Raw genomic sequence first — 23,531 nt, 5'->3', positions numbered from 1 at the left:
ACTGTTGAAACTGTTTTTCATTTTTGAACAACTTCACTAAACCCGGAATGATTTACATTAGATGATTACACCATTGTTTTATTGACTAGCCAAGGCATATTTTCCACATACTTCTGACCCATGTAGACAAAGGGACATTATATGAGAATAATTTGGAAACTTGACACTGACAAATGCATAAACATTTTATTACAGTATATTCTCCCTACTTTTAAATATAGCACATGATAAAGAGCCATTGTGTTCTTCATGTACCTTTCACCAAGTGAATCCTCTCAAGAACTAAACTTGATACTATAGATGGCAGTGAACATGTGATCAAGTTTTTTTTAAGTAGGATGTACAATGTCACTTCAGGCTGGCCAATCAAACGCAGTCTTGTGTCTTAAGAGTGGAGAGAGTATCGAGATCATTTTCACTCAACTTAAGAATTCGAACAAGATGACATCTCCAAAGATGGTCTTATATCTGACATATTTGTTCTTGGGAAAAATCGGTGAGTTGTATTTTTATGCCGCTCACCTTTTTAGCTACTTTTCATTTAAATGCTTTTAATATTTTTTATTTAACAATGTGCTGAAATAATCTATTGTAATTATTAAAGTATGTCTTTCACTCTAATTTCAGCTCAGACGACTGATTGGAAAATATCTTCAAGTGTTCAACAAGAGAAACGTTTTATATCTGCTAATGCTGGAGGAAATGTGACTTTGCCATGCAACATTGAAGACGATGATACAAATTGGCTTTACTGGTTCAAACAAACTTTGGGACAGAAACCGAGGATCATCTCTAACGCCTATAAGTATAACGCAAAACCCACTTTTTATGATGAATTCAACAAGTCACGCTTCACACTTGATCACGGAAAAAGTACAAATCACTTGACAATTTTAAATTTGCACATTTCAGACTCAGCTACTTACTACTGTGCATCTGCCGTTCAATATGTGTTGAATTTTGCAGAAGGCACTACAATCAGTGTCAAAGGTTCTGGTTTAAACATCCCACCTTCGGTCCATCAGTCAGCACCTGAGATCATCCAGTCAGGAGACTCTGTGACTCTGAACTGTACAGTACACACTGGCAGCTGTGATGGAGAACACAGTGTTTACTGGTTCAAAAACTCTGAGGACTCTCCAGGACTCCTTTACACCCGTGGAGGCAGTCAGTGTGAGAGGAAACCCAACACACAACCACACACCTGTGTGTACAACCTGCCAATGGAGAGCCTGAATATTTCTCATACTGGGACCTACTACTGTGCTGTTGCCTCATGTGGACACATACTGTTTGGAAATGGGACTGAGCTGGACTTTGAAGGTAAGCAATTCACTCAATTATTTAATGAAGAGTAATGTATGTCTAATTCCCAATCACACACTTTAAACACAAAGATAACACTCTGTTTTTGGTGTTTACTCTCTACAGATGAGGTCGACTCTCTTGTGTATTTTTTAAGTGGAGCTTTAGCGTTCAACTCCATTCTGGTCGTTTTACTGGCTTTCTTAGTGTACAAGATGAAAAAGAGAAGCATCTGCCAATCAACAGGTAACTTGTAACTATTGTATGTGTCTGAAAGCTTGTTTGCATCCAATGAAACTTTTGGAGGAATACAAATTCTGTCTTTCAAATGTCTTTCCAGAGTCCGAAGCAAGATTATCAACTCCCTCTACAGCAAATGCAGAGGTGAAATTTATCTCAATAAGATCAATTTTTATCGATTCAATTTTTACTTCTGTTCAATATCTTTATCCATTTATTTTGTCACCAGGGGTACCGCGATGCAAACAGCCTCCATTATGCTGCTTTAAGTGTCAATGTGCCCAGCAGATCAAGACGACAGAGGAACATCAACAACGATGAATGTGTGTACTCTGGTGTCCAGCTGTAGACTACACATTACTTGTGTTGATTTAAAATAAGATTCAGTCATCTTCCAAATGTAAAATAGAATTAGAAGTAGATTAAGAGATAAATGTATTTTCCTCGTGGTCAGTATTACAAAATAGCAGCCATATATTCCTAATTGTTTTCAAATTAGGTACCAATTTGTAGATGATGTTAGACTCTTTTTTGAGTTTCCTTAACCTTAGCCAAAATAACTTGTCATCACATATCTTTTTAAATCATCTCTTAGTTTCATGTATTCATATGTTGTAAAAAAACTAAAATGTTGTGCTTTATATGCTTTTTTCTGTCCATTGTATGTCATGTCATGATCAAAAAGCGCTAATTTATAAAACGTACTCTTTCATCTTGAGACAATATGTTATATGCATATGTGTTCACTTCCTCATATGGCGATATCTCTGTTTTTGACAATCTTCAGACCTCTTTTTATATATTTTTAGCTTGTTCAATACTACGACAAAATAAAAAAGGGTATGCTTTTCATAAAAGTGTGGAGATCAGATTTTACTTTACTGATCTATACTCCTATGGACATTTAAGATAGAGTATGGCATTAAGACTAAATAGTTTGGTTATGCAGCAGATTGACCGACGAAGTATGAACTAAAGAAAAGGACTTAAATACAATCTAATCAAACCAACCCACTCTCTTCAGTCTGCGTACAAATGACACGACTTTACACATTGGAAATGTGTGCAATAGATACGCAGAAGTCCGATTTTTTCGTACATATGATACGCTAACCATTCCCATTGCAACCCTGTCTCCTAAAAATTACGTTCCCACAGAACTAAACTGCATTCTCAATTACGTTTAGCTAGAAACTTATTTTCTCCCACGTTACGTTTGTTATGAACGTATCTTAAATACATTTATTTTCTACATATCTTCTAGAAACATATTTTGTCCCACGTTACGTTTGTTATGAACGTATCTTAAATACCTTTATTTTCTACATATCTTCTAGAAACATATTTTCTCCCACGTTACGTTTGTTATGAACTTATCTTAAATACTTTTATTTTCTACATATCTTTGCCATTTATTGTCTTGCTTATAATAGTGGTGATAGTCATTTATAAATATAATTTAGAGCACACATTTGAAATCTACAATTGGGCTCGATATATGGTTACATTTAAATCTGTTGGCGAGGCCGTAATTTTGCCAGCTATTACTCTCATGAGCGAGGCAGAAAATAATAGTTGTATCATGCCAAAAAGCTGCTGTGTCGTTTATTGCACCTCAAACATTAAAACAAATCCAGAGTTACGTGTTTCTTTACTTCCTCTAAGAAGAAAGGACAGTAAAAGAAGAGCTCTGTGGCTTCAGGCTTGATCGCCGTTCAAATGACAGCGTTGGTTTGCCCAAAAGTGGGCGGGGCTGTAAAGTGACGTAGATTTTACTCTCATCTATTATTCAAAACCATTCTATTTATTCTAACGTAAATTACATGCCAGTGTTTTATCTTTTTATTTAGCGATTAGTTTTTGCATGTTTAACTGGGAATGTTTTCATGTTGAACCGGAAGTACGTCACTTGAAGCTTGAAGCTCGGGATGTTTTAGCCGCAATGCACGTTGGGATATGGTGTTAATGCGATATGATATCCGAAAAATAATTCAGAGTTTAGGATGGCCGAAGACACTACACTACCCATAATCCCCAGCTATTGTTTGGGACTACAGTCCCGTTGACAAACCCTGTGATTAACCTTCAAGCTCTGGGATTGGATGTTGGAGTGGCAGTGCGCCAAGGTTACGCCAAGCGTCAAACAGCTCTTTGAAACGAAACCACGGCAGACTATCCAAAACTAGACTTGAACGCCCCCCGAGAACTACACGTTATTGCTATTGTGTTTCGCAACATGTTCTCTATGGCACGTCTCTACTGGGAATTGTAGTTTTAAAAGACGTTTTAGTTTTTCCCAAAATTAGAAGTTGACAGTATTAAATTGTGTACACCCCTGGAGGTTTAGGCGTTAGGAAACAAATTGGTGTGTACACATTTAAAACATGTAATTAATAAATGGGTGAACATTTCTTGTGTCCATAATGGGCACCATTAATATATACCCACATGACAGCTCATTGTTACTTTGTAATTCTACTCCACTACAATTCAGAGGTTAACCTGGTATTTTTACTCCACTACATTTATTTTAGTTACTTTGCAGATTCTGATTAATGATGTGAAATATAAACAACCCTTAAAGCAGACTTTAGTTAAACCTCAGTAAAATTCAGGGAAAGGTGATTGTCAAGTGCCAACAATCAGGAGAGATATTTGATGTGCTTGAGAAGACTAAACAATTACCTGCAGATCTCTATAAAGTATATTCATTACTCGTTATTCTCTATTAATAGTTAATTAAAAACTATATATAATGGCTATTTTGCACATCCCTTTCAAGATTTCAAGATTTTCAAAGGTTTATTGACATATCATATACAAAACTATGGTGTAGATATGCAATGAATGAAAAACTTGGGTCACAGTTTCCTCAACAGTGCATTACAAGACATCTATCAATATGTGACCTCCACCATTAAACTGTCAAATTCTGCACATTTCTACATAAATAAGATTATAATTAATGTGTATAATATCAGTTAAAATAAGTGTTTCAACATTAAGCAATATATTAGACGTTAAGTCCCTTGTCAGGCTTAATATTTATGTGTAGATACCCCCAAAGCTTTTTTCTAATTCAACCTGTTTAGCCCTGAGCCTGTTTTTCAGGTCTCAGGCTCGAAAATGACATTCCCAGAAAAGATAACCATATATTCCCTTCTAAAAGGGTTAAATGAATAATATTTGTTCTCAAAGTAATGATAAACCTGTGAGTTGGATGTAGAAAAGTCCGAATCAATATAGATGTTTTTTATTTTAAAGAAAATTCAGATTGAACATAGTAAAAAACTGTAAATGATAGTGTCCGTCCAAAAATTATTTTTTACTTATAGTGAAAACTACCCTTGGATGATGGTAAGGTAGACTAAAAGCTTTAGGAATCCAAAGTACAACATATAATAAGTACCCTGTATCAAGATTTATGCAAAACAATTTAAATCTGACCTTTTTAGAGAGATTTAGCAAAAATAAAACCACTTCTGGGGTCATTTGGGTGGATTTTCCATATCTCTGGCCCCCCTTTGTCGATTTTGCTGATTGACATCTCTGTCTGACCGTAAGAGCCAATATAATTTAAGGGGGATTTCCCCACACACACACAGTAAAACAAAAAGGTGGGGGCTTCGCGCACGCAGTTTTGCATGAGAGTGAAGCTATAGAGCTACAGCTCTAGCTCTGACATCTGGAAACGGAAAGGCAGGGTTTATTGCTTATGGATGATCAAAAATCATTTCAAAGGGACACAGACACATTGGATTAACCTATGGATTAACTTCAGCAGCGTTTGTATCGTTTTAATGCCATTGAAGACCACTTTTGACCAGACTACGACACAGGTAAGCCATGTTTACGTTTTTAGCTACCTAGCGCCACATGTTTTGATGGTCTGTTCTTGTTATTATCTCCGCGAGTTCATATCATTGAGTGATAAGGTCTGCACCCATCGATTATGTGTCATCTCACGATGCTAAACGATGTGTTGGATGTGCAGCAAAGAAAAATAATAAGGTTTTCTGAGTGAATTTCGGTGCAGTAATCTGTTAGCATTTTTCGCTCGTTGCTAATTCAGAGGCTCAGCGTTAGCATTGTGGGGTTTTTTTAGATTTTTTTTTTTTAAATGATCAGTTAGATGAGTTTCTTCCCGTTATATGGATATAAAACATTCATAGTTTATTAAATGAACATACCCTCAGACACTGTTTCCTGCAAGATGTTGCGGGAGGGCCCCGGTAACGGCAAGCCCGCCTTAACCTGCCATCAGGCCCTGGGGCTGATAGTTTTTGTAGGCCCCCTATTTAAACAACAAATCAAAGTCATTTATAGCCTCACAGGCTCTGTGATCGCACTTCTCCACTCTGCTCTACGCGCGCCTGGTCCTCTCCTCCAGATGAGTGACGTATCGGGCCTCCCTCATGTATTTGTCCGGTTGCCGTTGGCTCCCCTCCACGTAGCAAGTCCTCGTCGTCCTCTCCATCTCCTCCAACAGATAATGTCCTTCCTGTCTGTTTTTCCTCTCCCGCTACTCCATCGCTATCAGAACCAGACGGCCTACTTGGCTCCGAGGCTCCGCGGCCGGCACCGCTGCCGCTCGGCACAGAACTAATCTGTCCTTCCTCCTCATCCTGGCCTACAGGTTTAAAATAACCTGTAAGCTTCTGCATTTTTTGAAATAGCTGCTTGTCTCGAAACTCCTTTTCCCTCAACAATTTCCTTTTTCCGAGCGCCACTCCCAAACTTTTTCTTCTCCGACATTTTCTCCTAAACAACCTTCATCTGTCACTCAATCACTCGCAATTTGAATAAGTCACATGTGAAACATATTGTCATTCTGATTGGCTGTTAAGTGGTGCCCACTGACTGTTTCGGAGTCATCATTTTTGAGAAAAATCTCTGGAATCCATCGATCTGATTATTAGCGGAGCAAATGATCAAAATACTACAGAGGGAAGATATTTTCGTTTGGATTACTGGTCTGGGGAAAGCTCACAAGTGTGTGTGTGTGTGTGTGTGTGTGTGTGTGTGTGTGTGTGTGTGTGTGTGTGTGTGTGTGTGTGTGTGTGTGTGTGTGTGTGTGTGTGTGTGTGTGTGTGTGTGTATACGTGTGTGTGTTTGAGTATTTTTGCGTTTGTGTGTATTGTGTTTGTTTGCCGGGGAACACCCTCACGAGAAACACCGGCTGTTGTTATGCCTGCTGTGACGTTAAGTTACTCCGTTCTCCGCTTGTAATTATGCCGTTACAAGCTTTAAAGTTGTATTTATCATCTGAATTTGCCGAAACAAGTTTAATATTCTGAAAGCCAAGACTTTGTTTGTTTGAAGCCAGATGAAAACAGAGTGTAACGGACCCTGCCGTGTTATCTATGATTACTATACGCCCAGTGGCGGCTGGTGGAAAATATTTTTGGTGGGGCTGTTGATATTGTAGCGATCTGCATTTATTGTTCAAGTGTTCTGTTAACTGTTTGTGTCAGGCTTCTGTGAGGAGAGCAGGTAGGGGCGGGGTTGGGGAGCAGAGGGTTTGGTGTGTGTGTGTCTGTGTGGGCGGGTGCAGGTGAGGGAGAGGTTGGCGCGAGAGGAGAGAGAGTGAGAAAGGACGGATGAGAGCCGTTGGTTGTTAATAAACCTGTTTAACTTGAGAACGCTTCACTCGTCATTCCGACACGTCCGGGTGGACGTTACATTGGTGTCAGAAGTAAAAAAAACAACAACAAAAAACAGAGTTTTATCCGCTAATCGCCGGTAGCCGCAGCTAGCACTGACTCGGCTAACGTTAGCTCTGCTTCATCGGCCGGTAAATAATGGAAGCACAGATGAACCGGACCGGAGCTCGTCCGAAAGTCAAGGAGGAGATGGATGGCTTATGGCGTGACTCAGAAGACAATTTATGGCGTGAATTAAATGCTGCTGCCGGTTTCGACTCGGCCGGCGGGAAGCGGCACGTCGGCGCAGGGACCTCCCCCGGGAGTGGCGCGGCGCCGGTTGTAAACAATGATGGCGGCGCCCGGCTCCAAGTTAAAACACCGAAATACAACGGTAAAGCCGACTGGGAAGCCTTCCATGCCCAATTTGAACTGTTATCACGGGCTGTGGGCTGGTCTGAGGACAATAAGGCGCTCCAGCTGGCCCTGTGTATTACAGATGAAGCTTTATCCTGTTTGCTACTGCTCAGCCCGGCTGAAAGAACTGACTATGGGGCCTTGGTTGGGGCTCTGAAGCGGCGGTTTGGACAATGCAGCCAGCCTGGGGTGCTGCGTTCGGAGCTGTCAAGCAGACAGAGACAGCCGGGTGAGCCGCTCCGCATATTGGCTAATGACATTGAAACCCTGGCGAGAAGGGCATACAGCCACATGTCCCCTGAGGTGCAGAGCGAGCTGGCTAGGGACCAGTTTATCCGGGCCATAACCCCCAGGGAGCTGCGCGTCCAGACACAACTGGCACATCCCCGCTCTCTGCAGGAAGCACTGGAGCTGGCGTTGGAGAGAGAGGTTGTAGGAGGGGCGGCAGAGAGCACGCACACGGGAGGCGGCCCGGTTGTGAGAACGGTGAGACAGGAGGAGCCAGGACAAGAGAAACCAGCATGGGCGGCTGAGTTGACTGAGCTAATCCGTGCTATGGCACTGCAATCGCCGCAGGGCAGCAACCGTCCTCGTCGGGGTCCTCTGGTGTGTTGGGGGTGCGGCCAGGTCGGCCATATTAGCACAAGGTGCCCCATGAATGCTGATATTCAGGGAAACGCCCCCGGGTCTGTGTAAATGGGACGTCACAGACCCCCGCCGTTGGGTCCCATCCTGCCTGGTCTCCAGTGGACAGAGCCCAGCTGCACGGAGGGGGGAGCGGGGCTCCGCTTCCCCCAGAAGCAAACGACATCGCAGAGTCTGTGAGGGTGGTGGGCTGGACTCACGCGGGGGATTTCTGCCATGTCCCCGTCACCCTGGCAGGGGCCCCATGGACGGCCCTTGTTGACACCGGCTCCACAGCGACACTGATGAGACCGGCCGTGGTCCCAGCGGGGACACGGTTGACACCCACTCTGGTGAAACTGCGAACAGTAACCGGTGAGCTAGCCCCTATGCTTGGGAGAGGGGTGGTGGTTATACAGGTGGGGGGGCTGTCAGTGTCTCTTAAGGTGTGGGTTGCGGCAGTACAGGACTCCTGCATATTAGGACTTGGCTTTCTGCGGGTTGCACGCTGTGTGCTAGACCTGGGGAGGAACACGCTGGCCTTTCCAGGGGGTCCCACAGTTGAAATGGTGCACCCCACACTTGCCACGACACCACACCCACCTACATCAAGAGTGACTGAAACACTTCCCCCACCCCAAACCCCCCCCCCTGCAGCCATGCCCCCTGTCATCAATGCTAACCCCAGCCCCAACCCCACACCCCGTACTCCAGTTGATGTACGGCCCCCGGCCCCGGAACAACAACCTGCAGCTCTAAAGGGGGACAGACGGGCGGCAGTGAAGGAGGTGTGGAAACGCAGCTGTGATGACTTAAAACCCGAGCAGCGGGAGGAACTGTGGCAAGTGCTGTGGGAGTTTAAGGACATTTTTGCTCTGACAGAAGAGGAAGTGGGCCTGACACACCTGGTGCAGCACGATATCGACACGGGCGACGCACGGCCCGTCAAGACACGCCCCCGCCGCCTTCCCCTGGCCCATCAGACAGCAGCAGACAGCGCTATTGATGAGATGCTGTCAGCTGGCATTATTGAGCCCTCTGACAGCCCCTGGGCCTCGGGGGTTGTGATGGTCAATAAGAAGAAGAGTTCAAAGATGAGGTTTTGTGTGGACTACAGACCGCTGAACAGTGTGACCAAGAAAGACTCATACCCGCTGCCCCGCATAGATGAGTGTTTGGACTTGGTGTCTGGCTCATCCTGGTTCTCCTCTTTAGACCTGCGCAGCGGGTATTGGCAAGTTCCCCTCAGCCCAGAAGCCAGACCAAAGACAGCTTTTTGCACTGGGAGGGGGCTGTGGCAGTTTCGAGTCCTCTCCTTCGGCCTGTGCAACGCTCCGGCCACGTTTGAGCGGCTGATGGAAAGGGTGCTCGCTGACGTTCCCCGACAGGAGTGCCTGGTCTACCTGGACGATATCCTGGTCCATGGTAGCTCCTTCCAGGCGGCTTTAGGAGCCCTGCGGCGGGTTCTACAGAGGATAGCAGCAGCGGGGTTGAAGCTCCACCCCGACAAGTGCTGTTTCTTGAGGAGAGAGTTGGAGTTCCTGGGGCACCGAGTCGGAGGAGAGGGCATCAGCACGCTGGAGGAGAAGGTGCGGGCAGTAAAGGACTGGCCAGCCCCCATCAATCTGCGGGAGCTGAAGAGCTTCATTGGGTTAGCGTCGTACTACAGGCGGTTCGTGCGTGGCTTCTCTTGCATAGCTGCACCCCTGTTCCGCCTGCAACAGAAAGACTGTGATTTTGCTTGGACTCCAGAGTGTGAGCTGGCCTTCAGCTCTTTAAAGAAGGCCTTGACGGAGTCTCCCATCCTCACTCCCCCAGACCTCAGCCTACCGTTCGTCCTGGATACGGACGCCAGTGACGTCGGGATGGGGGCGGTGTTGAGCCAGGTGGGGCCTGGGGGGGAAAAAGTGGTGGCGTATTTCAGCAAAACCTTCAACAAAGCTGAACGGCGCTATTGTGTGACACGCAGAGAGTTGCTGGCAATTGTGAGAGCAATCAGCCATTTCAGGTACTACCTGTGTGGCCTGTCCTTCACAGTGAGGACTGACCACGCAGCCCTCCAGTGGCTGATGTCCTTCAAGGAGCCCGAGGGACAGATTGCACGCTGGCTAGAAGGACTGGCGCCGTACGTCTTCACAGTGGAGCACAGGGCGGGGGTTCGCCATACCAACGCTGACGCCCTGTCCCGGCGCCCCTGTGCTCCCAGCGGCTGTCGGTACTGTGAAAAGAGAGAGGACCAAGAAAAGGAGCTCTGTGCAGAGGAGGAGCGAGACCACAGGCATAAACCAGCCGAGCCGGTCTGCAGAGGTGCACGGATCATCGACTCACCCGAATGGAGAGCGCGGCAGGAAGAGGATGCTGACCTACAGCCAGTGCTAAGGTGGGTGGAGTCAGGACAAAAGCCACTGTGGAATGAAGTTGCTGGGTGCTCGCTTGCCACCAAAGGACTGGTTGCAAAGTTTGAGGCTCTCCGGACGAAGGATGGAGTGCTGCAGAGAGCCTGGAAAGAGCCTGCAACGGGGGAGGAGAGGTGGCAGGTGGTGGTCCCCAGGGCGCTGAGGGAAGAAGTGCTTAAGGCCTCCCATGGAACTACTGGGGCAGGACACTTTGGGGTCTCCAAAACCTTGCGTCGACTCCGCCAAAGCTGTTACTGGGGCCAGCTCAGGAGAGATGTTGAGGACTTCTGCCGCCGCTGCGACCTTTGTACGGCGTACAAAGGTCCCACTGATCAGTCACGTGCCCAGCTTCAGCAGCTAGCGGTGGGGGCCCCGATGGAGAGGGTGGCGGTGGACATAATGGGCCCATTCCCGTGCACAGAGAAGGGGAACCGTTACGTCCTGGCCGCCATGGACTATTTTACAAAATGGCCAGAGGCGTATGCTATACCAGACCAGGAGGCGGTGACCGTTGCAGGTGCCCTGGTGGAGGGCATGTTTGCCAGATTTGGAGCGGCCGAGGTCATTCACAGCGACCAAGGAAGAAACTTTGAGTCGAGGGTGTTCGCCGCTATGTGTGACCGGCTGGGCATGCAAAAGACGCGGACTACTCCTCTGCACCCGCAGAGTGACGGACTGGTCGAACGGTTCAATAGGACTCTGGGAAAACAACTCGCTATCCTCACCGCGGAGCATCAGCGTGATTGGGACATGCACCTCCCTCTTGTTCTTTGGGCCTACAGATCGGCTGTGCAGGAGTCCACCTCATGCACACCGGCCCTGCTCATGCTGGGGCGAGAGCTGCGGACACCAGCAGAAATGGCTTTTGGCCGACCCCCCGACACACCAGCGGTTCCTCCGGGACCGGAATATGCCAGGAGGCTCCAGGATAGAATGGAGTCAGCACATGCCTTTGCCCGCGATCAGCTGCAGAAGGCGGGCATGAGACAGAAAAGAAACTATGACACGAGGGCTAGAGGGGGGGACTTCAAGGCCGGGGACCTGGTGTGGGTGTATAGTCCAAGAAGAAAGAAGGGCCGGTGCCCTAAGTTGGACTGTCACTGGGTGGGCCCTTGTGAGGTGCTGGAAAAGCTGGGAGAGGTGGTCTATAGGGTCCAGCTGCCGCCTAGAGGGAGACGGGTGGCCCTCCACAGGGACCGGCTGGCCCCATACAGAGGCGATGCACATCCGCGGCCTAGACCCCCAGCATCGTCTAGGAGAAACCAGACAGTCACTTCCCCCGATTCACTGACTGTGTCCCCTGCTGACCCCCCACATTCACCCCCACCCCCAAACTCACCCCCTGTTCCGGGACAGGATGTTCCAAGCCGGCAAGCGCAGCCGCCTGTGTTCACTCCAAGGCGGCCTCAGAGACCAAGAAGAGCCCCGGGCCACCTCAGAGACTTTTTATGCATTCCCTCGGGGCGAGGGACTTAGTAAGGGGGGGGCAATGTAGCGATCTGCATTTATTGTTCAAGTGTTCTGTTAACTGTTTGTGTCAGGCTTCTGTGAGGAGAGCAGGTAGGGGCGGGGTTGGGGAGCAGAGGGTTTGGTGTGTGTGTGTCTGTGTGGGCGGGTGCAGGTGAGGGAGAGGTTGGCGCGAGAGGAGAGAGAGTGAGAAAGGACGGATGAGAGCCGTTGGTTGTTAATAAACCTGTTTAACTTGAGAACGCTTCACTCGTCATTCCGACACGTCCGGGTGGACGTTACAATATAGTGAGTAAAAAAAAATGTTTGGGGAGAAATGACCCCTTAAATTGGGACTTCTGGTGATGTAATGGCCCCATAAAATCGTGGTTCTCGGGCCAGGAACAACCAGGCTGAGTCGGGCTGAGTATGCTGAACTAACTGCGGTCAAGCCAGCCTCCACTCGGGAAAACCGAGTCAAGCCAGCCCTCACGTGATATTGCGGTGCGTGAATATCCTATGCATTATGGTAGAGTAAAAAAAATCATCCCTCTGTGTTTAGATGAGAATAAAACAAAAACTGTCCAGTATCAAAGACTCATTTCACTTCAGGGTGATAGCAGGACATCCCATCTAGTCACTCAGAAAAAATCAGGACATTCTGATGTAGGGTTTCAAAATAAAATACCTTTGAAATCTCTATTGTATGAGCTATCATCCCTGTTTTTAGATGAGAATAAAACAAAAACTGTCCAGTATCATAGATCCATCTCACTCCAGGGTGATAGCAGGACACCCCATGTCGTCACTCAGAAAAAATCAGGACATTCTGAAGTACAGTTTCAAAATAAAAGACCTTTGAAGTCTCATATATGAGCTATCATCCCTGTCCCCAAAGGTGTTTTATTTTGAAACTCTACATCAGAATGTCCTGATTTTTTCTGAGTGACTAGATGGGATGTCCTGCTATCACCCTGAAGTGAAATGAGTCTTTGATACTGGACAGTTTTTGTTTTATTCTCATCTAAACACAGAAGGAGGATTTTTGTTTACTCTACCGTAATGCATAGGATATTCGCGCACCGCAATATCACGTGAGGGCTGGCTTGACTAGGTTTTTCCGAGTGGAGGCTGGCTTGACCGCAGTCTAAACTAGAGAGAGAATCGCTGTCAAGGGGGCTACAACTACAACAAGATGAACATATTTGACCGTGATTTAATTGTAATACACGTTTCAAAATGATGCCGAAGCAACAACATACTGATACCGGATAGTAAAAACCATGAATTAAGGCTTTGACAAGTCTGCAGACAGACGGCAGGCGAAAACCTTTTAAAATGCGTGTTTTCTAATGGAGATTGGGCTAAGCTAACGTTGTAAATGCTCCGACCGTCCACACTCACAACGGCCTATACAGACATAAATAAACCAGCGACTGTATTCGCCATGACACAGACAGTATGTTGTTTGTACTTGTTTAACTTTTGTCTAGTTTCTGAACAGATATGAAGAGCTGTGAGCTCTGAGCGCTAAGAGCTAACGGCTGTGTTGTTTTTCTGGGGAGCTCATTGAAGATGACGTCACGGCTACGCCTACACTGCGTTACTATAGATACTACCCCAGTTCCTCACGAGTCTAAAAAACAACGCACGTCAACGCACGTAAGCAACGTGGGCGCCAACGTGGGCGCCAACGTGAGCGCTCTCGTGACCAAAATATTTGACGGCGCTGATTGGTTGAAATTATGTTTCGGCGGCACAGTTTACTATTGAGACTTTTGCAACGTGCTGGTTGCTGCTGTTTGGCTCGGGGGCAGCGCCCCGTAATGATAAACTAATGCCAAGGGCAAGGCCAGGCAGGAAACATGTGACTTATCAGTAACTTTAGACATCGTAACACAATTGTAAACAAGATTTTATTGTAGATTATACATTTGACTGATACCAATTGTATGATATTTACATTGTCCATTAAAAATAAAAAATATAAAATATATATATTTTGAAATATATATTTTTTTTTTATTTTTTATTTTTATTTAATATTTAAAAAAAAAAAAAAATTGGGTCGGCCGCCACTGTATACGCCTTACATTCATAATTTCAACGGAGGGAGGGGAACAGCAGAACAGCAGAGTGGCGAGGGAGAGCTGTTTTCTTCCCTTTACAAGCTTCAAAAATGTATTTATCGTGTGATTTTGGAAATAAAAGTTTCATATTCCGAAAGCCAAGACTTTGTTCATTTACAATTTTTAAAAAAAAAAACATCCGAAATAAAATAAAAAATGTTTTTAAATTATTTTTTTTATTGGCTCATGATAGGCCCCCGATCTCCGTAGGACCCTGGGCTTCAGCCCAGGTCAGCCCGTGCATTAAGGCGGCCCTGGGTACCGGGGTCTCTCTGGCTTAACAGGTTAAAAGAAGACCTTAACCTAAAGTATACTTTAATGTGTTAATAAAGGTTAATTAGTTTGTCTGTTTTGCACATCCTCATATTAATATCTTTGTACATCCGGCACTAAACTGTTTTATTGTAGAGATCACTTACAGTATCTTCTTGATTTTTTATATTCTATATTTCTATCATTGGCCTTCTACTTTCCCCCTATTCATGTTTTTTTCATCAAATAACATTATTCAACAAAAATAACATTATTCAACAAAAATAATTCAATAATGTGCTTTAACCTGTTAACCTGTTAACCTGCCCGAGAGATCCCGGAACCGGGGCCCTCCTGCAACATCTTGCAGGAAACAGTGTCTGAGGGCATGTTCATTTAATAAACTATGAATGTTTCATATCCACGTAACGGGAAGAAACTCATCTAACTGATCATTTTTATTTGTATTTAAAAAAAAAAAAAAACACAATGCTAACGCTGAGCCTCTGATTTAGCAACGAGCAAAAAATGCTAACAGATGACTGCACCGAAATCTTAGCTAAACCTCTCTAAAAAGGTCAAATATCACTTGTTTTGCATCAATCTTGATACAGGGTACTTATTATATGTTGTACTTTGGATTCCTAAAGCTTTTAGTCTACCTTACCATCATCTAAGGGTAGTTTTCACTATAAGTAAAAAAGAATCTTTGGACGGACACTATAATTTACAGTTTTTTACTATGTTCAATCTGAATTTTCTTTAAAATAAAAAACATCAATATTAATTCTGACTTTTCTACATCCAACTCACAGGTTTATTATTACTTTGAGAAAAAAGATTATTAATGTAAAACTTTTAGAAGGGAAGATATGGTCATTTGTTCTGGGAATGTCATTTTCGAGCCTGAGACCTGAAAAACAGGCTCAGGGCTAAACTGGTTAACCACTAGGCGGTGCACACAAGGTACACACAGCATACTAACAACAACTTTGTATTATTAGTGTAGGACACTTATGTATGTATAACATCTGAAGATGTGTAGTTTTATTCATGTTTTTACATAATTGTACAGGATATTGCTATACTATTTCTCATGTTTTACTTCTAACATTAATATCTGATTTGTAAAACATCAAAGACAGTAAGGTATATCCGTCATTTAATGGTAAGCTATTGCAATTGTGGTTCCATAGATGTGTCTCCCATCACCCAAATCCCCTGACTATTCTCTCAACTCAGTATATTACATTCTTATAAAACGGACAAGTCAAATCAAGCAATCTGATTGGTTCTTAGCCGTGATATACTGAGCGTATACCACGGGTAGAATTGTAAATTACTTTTCACAACAAATCAGTATCCCTCCGCGTCTGAGAAAAACAGTATACCGTTGGACTGGTTTCATACTGGAACAAGAAAGCAGTGGAGAAGTAACGGGGCAGAAGCCCTCCTTTTTGACGCAGAGGTCCAGACATTTACATCAAACGGCAAAACATATTCAGTGTGCAGTTCCTTCGGCATTAGGGCAGGGATATCTAGATACTTTTGAATGTTTAACATAATGAATTGTGCTACTTTTAAAGCAAGCAACGATGTTTTCAAATCTGTGGGTTGAAAACATCGCTCCCTCACATGCACACTTCGCGTCGGGCCGAACCACGCCCCTTAGCTGTGATATAATGAGCATATACCACGGCCTGTCGTGAGCTATTGCTTAATTATATTCAAAGAAATTCAGCAATATCTTTAAAAACTACAAGTCCTTTTCTACCAGCTGTGCACCGTTATGGTGTAAATATGACCTATTTACCAACTGGATCAAATATAAAAGTCAGCTGAATTACTATTGATACTGCAAGGAGACGTATTTTGTGAAAAGAAATGTAAGATGTTGTGTAATTGCTGATATATTTATGATTCACGTCACATATTCAGTTTCGGTGGCAGTTCTTCCTGTTTGTCCAGAAGTCTTCTCATCAGGGCTCTCTAAATAAAGAACTACGGCAGATGTGTAATATTTAATTCAGCCGAACCGTGTATTACATTGCCGTTATGTGATGACTTCCAAAGAGAAAAGCAAGAACACTCGGAATAAAGTATTATTATTATTTTTTAAATGTTTTCGGATTTCACATCGCATAAACACCATATCCCAACGTGCATTGCGGCTAACACATCCAAATCACCGAGCTGAGGATCTTTCCTACATGCACGTCTGTTTCCGGTATTGTTCCTGTAATGAGAGTTCAGACTTATGCTACATTGAAGGGTGGAATTGACTACACATCTTCAGAAACATAATTTGCTTCAGATATAACTCATAGCAATATTGTAACCATTAAGAAAAGCCAACTGCATTAAAAACCCAGTTAACAAACAGTAGGTCAAGTATTTTCCTTCAAATGGGGTCGCTGTTCTGTCTGTTACGCTGAGCCATGCATTGTCTGGAGGGTGAAAGGGACGAAGAAGACGAAGTGAAGTGACGTACTTCCGGTTCAACATGAAAACATTTTACGTTAGAATGAATAGAATGGTTTTGAATAATAGATGAGAGTAACATCTAAATCACTTTACAGCCCCACCCACTTTTGGGGAAACCAACGCTGTCATTTGAACGGCGATCAAGCCTGAAGCCACAGAGCTCTTCTTTTACTGTCCTTTCTTCTTAGAGGAAGTACAAAAAAACGTAACTCTGGATTTGTTTTAATGTTTGAGGTGCAATAAACGACACAGCAGCTTTTTGGCATGATAAAACTATTATTTTCTACCTCGCTCATGAGGGTAACAGCTGGCAAAATTACGGCCTCGCCAACAGATTTGAATTTAACCATTGTGGTGATTGACATTATTCACCCGCGGATCTATGGGTTGGGGTATTGTTCTGCACGGACATTTGAGTGAGCCGGACTTCCTGTTTCCGCCAGCCTTTGCTTCCCGGGCTTGAAGTGTTTACATGTGTTTGCAGATGCTTAATAAAAGTCTAGCTTGTACCTTCGATACCCCGCCTCCGACTCCCGTCTCTCGGCACCACACCATACTGTATATCGAGCCCGATTGTAGATTTCAAATGTGTGCTCTAAAATGATATTTATAAATGACTATTATCATTATTATAAGCAAGACAATAAATGGCAAATATATGTAGAAAAGAAACGTATTTAAGATACGTTCATAACAAACGTAACGCGGGAGAAAATATGTTTCTAGAAGATATGTAGAAAATAAACGTATTTAAGATACGTTCATAATAAACGTAACGTGGGAGAAAATAAGTTTCTAGCTGAACGTAAGTGAGAATGCAGTTTAGTTATGTGGGAACGTAATTTTTAGGAGACAGGGTTGCAATGGGAATGGTTAGCGTATCATATGCACGCAAAATCGGACCTCTGCGTAGCTATTGCACACATTTCCAATGTGTAAAGTTGTGTCATTTGTACACAGACTGAAGAGAGTGGGTTGAATCAAACGCAGGGATCAGGGACACTTAGAAAGAAAATCCGGTTGCTCCAGTGGTAATGAGGGACAGGTGAAACTAAATAGGCCAATCAAAACAGGCAGGAAAACTCTTGGAACAGGAAAGCAGCTGATTGGTTTAATTTAGTACAAAAATAATCCATGCTTTGTTATGACTTAACCAGTGGCCTATGTTTAGAAGTTCAGATTCATTGATATTGTAAAAGTAAATAAAATGCTTTTAGACCTTAGATCATATTTCTTTATCCTCATTGTTTGGGTTTTTATAATTGTATTATTTTTGTATTTTATGATAAGATAAACAAGAACATAGGGATAAATGTAGTATGGTGGCACCTGGTTGCACGTGGTTGAAATCACCAGAGGTGTGGACTCGAGTCACAAGACTTGGATTTGAGTCAGACTCGAGTCACCAATTGGATGACTTTGGACTCGACTTGACAAAATCACAAAACACTTGCGACTCGACTTGGACTTGAACACCAATGACTCAGGACTTGACTTGGACTTGAGCCTTCTGACTTGAGGTGAGTTCATAATTTAATTCAGAGGTCTCCAACACGCCGATCGCGAGATGCCGCTAGAATAGCAGACTCCCGTCGGGGAGAGCAGAATCTCCAGCCGCTTCTACTCTTGCTGGGAATCCTTGCAGGCAAGGGCGGGTCTTTATTTAGCTGGGCCACCATGCGGCCAATCATATGCGAGGACACACTAGGATCATACCATGATGTGACAGAAGGGTGGGGGGCAGACGCTCCAAAGAAAGCAGGTTTAGTGGTACAGGCCTGCTACACAGAGCGACGGGGAGTCCGATTTAAATGCAAGCGCGTCGGAAAAAGTCAAGAAATTAGCGAAAACTGAAAAAAGAAGCAGCATCTGGCTGCATTTCAATGATATTGAAGAAAGCAAAGCTGAGTGCAGGATTTGTAAAATGAAAATAACCTTCACAGCAGGGTTTGTTTTTGTTAACCACTCAGGTGGGAGAAGTTCAGATCTTGTACTTGGGTAAAAGTACCAGAGTGTAGGAATACTCGGTTACAATAAAAAGTCCTTGTTACGTGCCGCAGTTGGTGCTTGTGTGTGTGTGATTTTGTGTGTTTTTATCTCTCTCTTCCTGATTGCCTCCAGGTGCAGCCTCTCCCCCAGGACCCCCAGGTGCTCCCAATCCTCTGAGGAAGGCTGCAGTGGCCTCTCTCCTCCTCCTCTGGCTGCATGTGTACAGCATGTCTCTGTCTCTGTGTGAGGCCTGTGTTTTAGTGAATTGTTAGGAGATGTTCTCCAATTGACCTTTTTGTGTATTGTTTAATTTAGTAACTTTCTTTAAGAAGAAATGTGTTCTTACTAGTTACTTTAAGTTTGTTTTCGCAAATTAACTTGTGAGCCTGTGTTCTTTTTGTCCAGTAAAAGACCTGCTTGTGGCTTCAGTTCAGAGACCAGTTTCCTCTCTTTTTTTCTCGTGCCTGGTCATCTTTGTGTTTTGTTACTCCCCTTCGTACCCCTAGATTTGGAGGGAACGTAACAAATGGGGGCTCGTCCGATCTTTGAGACAAAGAGTGAGTATTTGATTGTTTGTTGTTTAGTGTTGATATTGTGTTTGGTGGTGAGCAGTGTATATAAGTGTAGCATTGGCTGTGAAGTCTCTTACTGTTGAACAGCTTCCTCAGTTTAGATAGGGGAGTGTCTAGCTGGGCTGAATCAGTCCTTCCTTCAGGCACTCACTTATTATTTTGCCTTTTTTATTTTCGGGGTAATCCTGGGTGGGGATTTAGTCCCTGTTGGGGGCAGGCGTTTCAGGGTTTCTGCCGCTGATGTTTGCCTTTAAAGTCGCCTCGAGCCCGGCACGCTCCAGAAGATAGGTAGGTAAGTTGTGGTAGGCAGGATCTGGGGAAGTTTGTTATTTGAAAGAGTCGATGTTTGTGTAGCCTCAGATATTTTGCCTGTTGAGTGAGGTGATTTAAGTGTGAGTGTTGAAAATTAATTTGTGTTTAGTATGGCCTCCTGTGTGGAGTGAGTCCTCTCATACTGGTTCTAAATTAGATACCAGGTTGAAAGTGAGGTAAGCTCGTCTACAGTGGGAGAAGGAGGAGCGTGAGCGATATTTTCAGCTCAGGAGGGAGCTGGAGATCAGAGAGTTGGATGCAGACACAGCTTTCAGGATGCGTCAGCTAGAGCTGCAGACAGGTTCAGTTAGTTCCTCTTCGGGTACACAACCATTGTCAGGTTCTGCTGCTGCGTTTCTTTTTTTTCTTTTTTTCTTTTAAACTTTATTTTCCTTTTTCTTAAACAACACATACAGTTTCAGTTTCAGTGACAAAAAATTGCAGATTGTCAATTTTTTGTTAACCACCCCACCCCCCTACAAAATAAGACAAGATTAATTGTACAAACATATTTTGAAATAATAAACAAACAGATGGTTGAAAACACAGCACACATACAAATAAAAATAAAATATATGACAAGGTCGAGATACATGTTAATCATGGTTGACTACAGAGAATCTGTGTTCTAATTCAGTTTTCAGGGAAGTGTTAGGGAAGAGTAGGCAGTTTCAAACTTTCCATGTACGTTAAAAATGGTTGCCAAGTCCTATAGAATTTACAAGTGGAGCCACCCAAAGTACACTTTATTTTCTCCATGTGTAGAAACATCATAAGTTCTGTCACCCAGTGGACATGAGTGGGAGACGCCTCCTGCTTCCACCTGATAAGTATAAGTCGCCTCGCAATTAGGGAAGCAAAAACAGCGTTTGAATAATGTCTGGAAAGGACAATGTCGTCCGGGACGACTCCAATAATTGCAGTAAGAGGAGAAGGGGTACATTTTACTTTAAAGATCTTAGAAAACGTATCAAATATGGATGTCCAATAATTATGAAGATTTGGACATGTCCAGAAAGTATGAATGAGGGACCCTGTTACTGACTTACATCTGTTGCATGAGGGATCTACCCCTGGATACATCTTTGCTAGTTTTGCCTTTGATAAATGAAGGCGGTATAATACCTTGAATTGGAGAAGGCCATGTCTGGCACAAATTGAGGAAGAGTGAACTCTTTGAAGGATGGACTGCCAATTATCATCTGTTATTTCAAATGCTAGATCATCTTCCCACTGAGATCTGATTGTCGAAAGAGAGGGAAAATGCAGGGAGGAAAGTACATTATACAACACCCTAATTACTCCTCTATTCTGCACATTTATTTCAAGAATTCTGTCTAAGGTTGTTTCCGCTGGTTTATTTGGAAACTGCGGGTATTTGCTACGTGTGAAATTTCGAATTTGGAAATATCTGAAAAGATGGCCGGGTGGAATACAAAATGTTTCTGTCAACTGACTAAATGAGGCAATACCTTTACCTACGTTTATATACAGATCTTCAAAACTATATTCCCCCATTATTCCAGATCTTAAAAGCAGAATCCATCACAGAGGATGGGAACATATGGTTTGAGTAAATCGGTGATCGTATAGACATCATATGTAATCCAAACCGTTTCCTACACTGTACCCAGATTCTAAGAGAATGATATACTAATGGATTACTCTTGTAGGCATACAATTCTGCTGCTGCTTTTGATGTTGGTAGCAACATTAAGCTGGTCCCTGTCTTTCGTGAGTCAGAAGTGGAGATTTTTTTTGGTGCATTTGAGCGCATTGCTGCTGCTCTGCGATGGCCAGAAGACGTGTGGGCCATACATGTACAGTGCACGCTAGTCGGCAAGGCTCAGGAAGCTTGCTCTTTTCTTTCTGTCGAGGATTGTATGGTGTATGACGAAGTGAAAGGTGCTGTTCTCAGGACATATGAGCTTGTGCCTGAGGCCTACAGGCAGCATTTCCGCGGCCTGAAGAAAATGTCTGGCCAGACTTATGTGGACTTCGCGAGGGAGAAGAAAATCCTCTTTGACAGGTGGTGTAGAGCTTGTAAAGCTGATGACATTACCTCAATGTGTGACCTAATGATGCTGGAGGAATTTAAAAACTGTGTACCAGAGCGTACTGTAGTTCATTTAAATGAGCGAAAAGTATCTACCCTTCAGCAGGCTGTCACTCTAGCAGATGAGTTTGCACTAACACATAAAAGTGTTTTTTCTTAGCGTGATCCCCCTCATCAAGAGCGTGATTCCCCTCAGCGAGATTTTTACCATAGAGCTCGTGACACATACGTTCCCCGTGCCAGTTTTCCAGTATCAGGTCCCAAGCCAGAAAAGCCTTGTTTTTTTTGTCATAACCCTGGTCATTTGATAGCCGACTGTGCAGCCTTGAAACGAAAGCAGGCCGCCACTATGGTGGATGAGGAAGGGATTGTGCTATCACGCAGTGGTGTTTTGGCTCGGAGCAATTCTCCCCATCGTGTTGGTTTCCGGAAAGCTCATAACAGGCGTGCCACACATGCTCATTCTGTTTCTCTTCCAGGACCCAAGAAAAATAGGTTGTGTTTCTTTTGTCTTGACCCTGGTCATCTAGTGGCAGAGTGTGTAGCTCGGAAGAAGCAGGTGGCAGCTTCCAAGCGGTCTGTGGAAAAGCCAAAAGACCGGCACCCAGTTGCAATGCGACAGAGTGGTGAGTTGCAGTTAAGTTCTGCGTCCATCTGTGACAGTGCTGTGGGTGTTCCCGTCTCTGAATCGGTGGGTGTGGACCTGGCTCAGAGCGATGTGGATCTGTGTTCAGTGAGTGATGTGTGTATTCCGTGTGATGTGTTCCGTGTGTTGCTCCGGTGTTGGCTGCTTGTGAGCAGTATAACGTGTATTTTATGGGGGGGGGGGGTGTTACGTGCCGCCGTTGGTGCTTTTGTGTGTGCTTCTCTCTCTCTCCCTGATTGTCTCCAGGTGCAGACTCCATAAAGGACCTGAGGAAGGCTGCAGTGGCCTCTCTCCTCCTCTTCTGGCTGCATGTGTGCAGCATGTCTCTGTCTCTGTGAGAGGCCTGTGTTTTAGTGAATTATTAGGAGATGTGCTCCAGTTGACCTTTTTGTGTATTGTGTAATTTAGTCACATTCTTTAAGAAGAAATGTGTTCTTACTAGTTACTTTAAGTTTGTTTTCGCAAATTGGCTGGTGAGCCTGTGTTCTTTTTGTCCATTAAAAGACCGGCTTGTGGCTTCAGAGACCAGTTTCCTCTCTTTTTTCTCGTGCCTGGTCATCTTTGTGTTTTGTTACTCCCCTTCGTACCCCTAGATTTGGAGGGAACGTAACAGTCCTGCATTCAAAATGTTACAAGTAAAAGTACAAAAGTATTAGCGTCAAAATATACTATACCAACTGCAGAGGGATCTAGATTCAGATGTTCTTTTCCCCATAGAGACCGCCTCGCTGCACATTATCCTGGCATAAAGATAGGTTGTGTGTCCCTTATAACATGTTGTACACAGTGGAAATAAACATTCTGGTCACCTTAACATATGGGATCTTATACATTAAACTCCTTCTGAATCAAACCGTCATGGTAGCCTTACTTTACTGATCCCTCTTAAATTAGAAAAAAACACGTTACTTTACCAGCAGAGAGAAAATTGATTATTAAATGATTAATGTGACTAATAAAAGCAGTGATTATTAAGTATTATTCTGTTGATGGGTGTCATTAGATTTGGTGAAAATCACAT

At 44.0% G+C, this 23,531-nt stretch overlaps 1 protein-coding gene and 1 long non-coding RNA gene across 3 annotated transcripts; both read left to right on the top strand.

Annotated features, from left to right (window-relative positions):
• Nucleotides 1-341: 341 nt before the first annotated feature.
• On the top strand, nucleotides 342-2,326 carry LOC307034121 (uncharacterized protein). Its single transcript, XM_079672871.1, has 6 exons — nucleotides 342-496; nucleotides 628-873; nucleotides 967-1,323; nucleotides 1,432-1,551; nucleotides 1,646-1,689; nucleotides 1,775-2,326. The coding sequence occupies exons 1-6, from the start codon at nucleotides 346-348 to the stop codon at nucleotides 1,892-1,894; spliced, it is 1,038 nt and encodes a 345-aa protein (XP_079528997.1). The 5' UTR covers nucleotides 342-345; the 3' UTR covers nucleotides 1,895-2,326.
• A 2,878-nt stretch (nucleotides 2,327-5,204) lies between these two features.
• On the top strand, nucleotides 5,205-23,033 carry LOC307034125. 2 transcript variants are annotated; one of them, XR_013806771.1, is made up of 3 exons: nucleotides 5,205-5,384; nucleotides 19,057-19,481; nucleotides 22,395-23,033. It is a non-coding gene; the product is annotated as an uncharacterized lncRNA (long non-coding RNA). The 2 variants fall into 2 exon arrangements; XR_013806772.1 differs by having other exon boundaries at nucleotides 19,057-23,033.
• Nucleotides 23,034-23,531: the final 498 nt, after the last annotated feature.

Source organism: Notothenia rossii, assembly GCF_949606895.1.
Source record: "Notothenia rossii genome assembly, chromosome: 3".
Lineage (NCBI taxonomy): Eukaryota > Metazoa > Chordata > Actinopteri > Perciformes > Nototheniidae > Notothenia > Notothenia rossii.
This window is presented reverse-complemented; position numbering and strand designations above follow the sequence as displayed.

Excerpts from the sequence above, each read along its gene's own strand:
- LOC307034121 (XM_079672871.1), top strand. The coding sequence starts at position 346 with ATGTCACTTCAGGCTGGCCAATCAAACGCAGTCTTGTGTCTTAAGAGT. Across the intron at positions 874-966 it reads CACACTTGATCACGGAAAAA|AAGGCACTACAATCAGTGTC; the intron begins GTACAAATCACT and ends TGAATTTTGCAG. Across the intron at positions 1,690-1,774 it reads CCTCTACAGCAAATGCAGAG|GGGTACCGCGATGCAAACAG; the intron begins GTGAAATTTATC and ends TTTTGTCACCAG.